Raw genomic sequence first — 3,691 nt, forward strand, 5'->3', positions numbered from 1 at the left:
CGACTGCACAGTAGGACGCTCCATTTGGAACTCCTCTGTTCACCATTTCCTTTTCCTTTCTTTTTTTGCCTCCTTGCAGTTTTTCTTCTCCCTCTCCACCCCAACTTCTGAAACTACAATACCCTATTTGCAGTATGGAGGTGAAACGAAGGGAGATGAGTCCAGGCTGGAGCCTGGGTGTGCAGAGAGCGTGTGGGCTGAGTTCTGGAGCGACAGCAGGGGTCATAGGCTGCGACCAAAGCGGGGATCAGAGCGGGTCACAGGCCATGTCCCACAGCGGGGAGCAGAGCAAGTCACAGGCCATGTCCCACAGCGGGGAGCAGAGCAAGTCATAGGCCATGTCCCACAGCGGGGATCAGAGCGGGTCACAGGCCATGTACCACAGCGGGGAGAAGAGCGTCTCACAGGCCATGTCCCACAGCGGGGAGCAGAGCGAGTCACAGGCCATGTCCCACAGCGGGGAGCAGAGCGGGTCACAGGCCATGTCCCACAGCGGGGAGCAGAGCAAGTCACAGGCCATGTCCCACAGCGGGGAGCAGAGCATGTCACAGGCCATGTCCCACAGCGGGGAGCAGAGCAAGTCACAGGCCATGTCCCACAGCGGGGAGCAGAGCGAGTCACAGGCCATGTCCCACAGTGGGGAGCAGAGGGAGTCACAGGCCATGTCCCACAGCGGGGAGAAGAGCGTCTCACAGGCCATGTCCCACAGCGGGGAGAAGAGCGTCTCACAGGCCATGTCCCACAGCGGGGAGAAGAGCGTCTCACAGGCCATGTCCCACAGCGGGGAGAAGAGCGTCTCACAGGCCATGTCCCACAGCGGGGAGAAGAGCGTCTCACAGGCCATGTCCCACAGCGGGGAGCAGAGCAAGTCACAGGCCATGTCCCACAGCGGGGAGCAGAGCAAGTCACAGGCCATGTCCCACAGCGGGGAGCAGAGCAAGTCACAGGCCATGTCCCACAGCGGGGAGCAGAGCAAGTCACAGGCCATGTCCCACAGCGGGGAGCAGAGCAAGTCACAGGCCATGTCCCACAGCGGGGAGCAGAGCAAGTCACAGGCCATGTCCCACAGCGGGGAGCAGAGCAAGTCACAGGCCATGTCCCACAGCGGGGAGCAGAGCAAGTCACAGGCCATGTCCCACAGCGGGGAGCAGAGCAAGTCACAGGCCATGTCCCACAGCGGGGAGCAGAGCAAGTCACAGGCCATGTCCCACAGCGGGGAGCAGAGCAAGTCACAGGCCATGTCCCACAGCGGGGAGCAGAGCAAGTCACAGGCCATGTCCCACAGCGGGGAGCAGAGCAAGTCACAGGCCATGTCCCACAGCGGGGAGCAGAGCAAGTCACAGGCCATGTCCCACAGCGGGGAGCAGAGCAAGTCACAGGCCATGTCCCACAGCGGGGAGCAGAGCAAGTCACAGGCCATGTCCCACAGCGGGGAGCAGAGCAAGTCACAGGCCATGTCCCACAGCGGGGAGCAGAGCAAGTCACAGGCCATGTCCCACAGCGGGGAGCAGAGCAAGTCACAGGCCATGTCCCACAGCGGGGAGCAGAGCAAGTCACAGGCCATGTCCCACAGCGGGGAGCAGAGCAAGTCACAGGCCATGTCCCACAGCGGGGAGCAGAGCAAGTCACAGGCCATGTCCCACAGCGGGGAGCAGAGCAAGTCACAGGCCATGTCCCACAGCGGGGAGCAGAGCAAGTCACAGGCCATGTCCCACAGCGGGGAGCAGAGCAAGTCACAGGCCATGTCCCACAGCGGGGAGCAGAGCAAGTCACAGGCCATGTCCCACAGCGGGGAGCAGAGCAAGTCACAGGCCATGTCCCACAGCGGGGAGCAGAGCAAGTCACAGGCCATGTCCCACAGCGGGGAGCAGAGCAAGTCACAGGCCATGTCCCACAGCGGGGAGCAGAGCAAGTCACAGGCCATGTCCCACAGCGGGGAGCAGAGCAAGTCACAGGCCATGTCCCACAGCGGGGAGCAGAGCAAGTCACAGGCCATGTCCCACAGCGGGGAGCAGAGCAAGTCACAGGCCATGTCCCACAGCGGGGAGCAGAGCAAGTCACAGGCCATGTCCCACAGCGGGGAGCAGAGCAAGTCACAGGCCATGTCCCACAGCGGGGAGCAGAGCAAGTCACAGGCCATGTCCCACAGCGGGGAGCAGAGCAAGTCACAGGCCATGTCCCACAGCGGGGAGCAGAGCAAGTCACAGGCCATGTCCCACAGCGGGGAGCAGAGCAAGTCACAGGCCATGTCCCACAGCGGGGAGCAGAGCAAGTCACAGGCCATGTCCCACAGCGGGGAGCAGAGCAAGTCACAGGCCATGTCCCACAGCGGGGAGCAGAGCAAGTCACAGGCCATGTCCCACAGCGGGGAGCAGAGCAAGTCACAGGCCATGTCCCACAGCGGGGAGCAGAGCAAGTCACAGGCCATGTCCCACAGCGGGGAGCAGAGCAAGTCACAGGCCATGTCCCACAGCGGGGAGCAGAGCAAGTCACAGGCCATGTCCCACAGCGGGGAGCAGAGCAAGTCACAGGCCATGTCCCACAGCGGGGAGCAGAGCAAGTCACAGGCCATGTCCCACAGCGGGGAGCAGAGCAAGTCACAGGCCATGTCCCACAGCGGGGAGCAGAGCAAGTCACAGGCCATGTCCCACAGCGGGGAGCAGAGCAAGTCACAGGCCATGTCCCACAGCGGGGAGCAGAGCAAGTCACAGGCCATGTCCCACAGCGGGGAGCAGAGCAAGTCACAGGCCATGTCCCACAGCGGGGAGCAGAGCAAGTCACAGGCCATGTCCCACAGCGGGGAGCAGAGCAAGTCACAGGCCATGTCCCACAGCGGGGAGCAGAGCAAGTCACAGGCCATGTCCCACAGCGGGGAGCAGAGCAAGTCACAGGCCATGTCCCACAGCGGGGAGCAGAGCAAGTCACAGGCCATGTCCCACAGCGGGGAGCAGAGCAAGTCACAGGCCATGTCCCACAGCGGGGAGCAGAGCAAGTCACAGGCCATGTCCCACAGCGGGGAGCAGAGCAAGTCACAGGCCATGTCCCACAGCGGGGAGCAGAGCAAGTCACAGGCCATGTCCCACAGCGGGGAGCAGAGCAAGTCACAGGCCATGTCCCACAGCGGGGAGCAGAGCAAGTCACAGGCCATGTCCCACAGCGGGGAGCAGAGCAAGTCACAGGCCATGTCCCACAGCGGGGAGCAGAGCAAGTCACAGGCCATGTCCCACAGCGGGGAGCAGAGCAAGTCACAGGCCATGTCCCACAGCGGGGAGCAGAGCAAGTCACAGGCCATGTCCCACAGCGGGGAGCAGAGCAAGTCACAGGCCATGTCCCACAGCGGGGAGCAGAGCAAGTCACAGGCCATGTCCCACAGCGGGGAGCAGAGCAAGTCACAGGCCATGTCCCACAGCGGGGAGCAGAGCAAGTCACAGGCCATGTCCCACAGCGGGGAGCAGAGCAAGTCACAGGCCATGTCCCACAGCGGGGAGCAGAGCAAGTCACAGGCCATGTCCCACAGCGGGGAGCAGAGCAAGTCACAGGCCATGTCCCACAGCGGGGAGCAGAGCAAGTCACAGGCCATGTCCCACAGCGGGGAGCAGAGCAAGTCACAGGCCATGTCCCACAGCGGGGAGCAGAGCAAGTCACAGGCCATGTCCCACAGCGGGGAGCAGAGCAAGTCACAGGCCATGTC

The 3,691-nt window shown here is 63.2% G+C and overlaps 1 protein-coding gene across 1 annotated transcript; it reads left to right on the forward strand.

Annotated features, from left to right (window-relative positions):
- Positions 1-662: 662 nt before the first annotated feature.
- Positions 663-3,314, forward strand: LOC122547721 (repetin-like; the record flags this gene model as incomplete). The annotated part of the gene is made up of 3 exons (XM_043686310.1): positions 663-887; positions 1,374-1,424; positions 3,243-3,314. Coding segments are annotated over exons 1-3 (348 nt in total), but the record flags the coding sequence as incomplete, so codon positions are not given.
- Positions 3,315-3,691: the final 377 nt, after the last annotated feature.

Source organism: Chiloscyllium plagiosum, unplaced genomic scaffold (assembly GCF_004010195.1).
Source record: "Chiloscyllium plagiosum isolate BGI_BamShark_2017 unplaced genomic scaffold, ASM401019v2 scaf_15535, whole genome shotgun sequence".
Taxonomy (NCBI): domain Eukaryota; kingdom Metazoa; phylum Chordata; class Chondrichthyes; order Orectolobiformes; family Hemiscylliidae; genus Chiloscyllium; species Chiloscyllium plagiosum.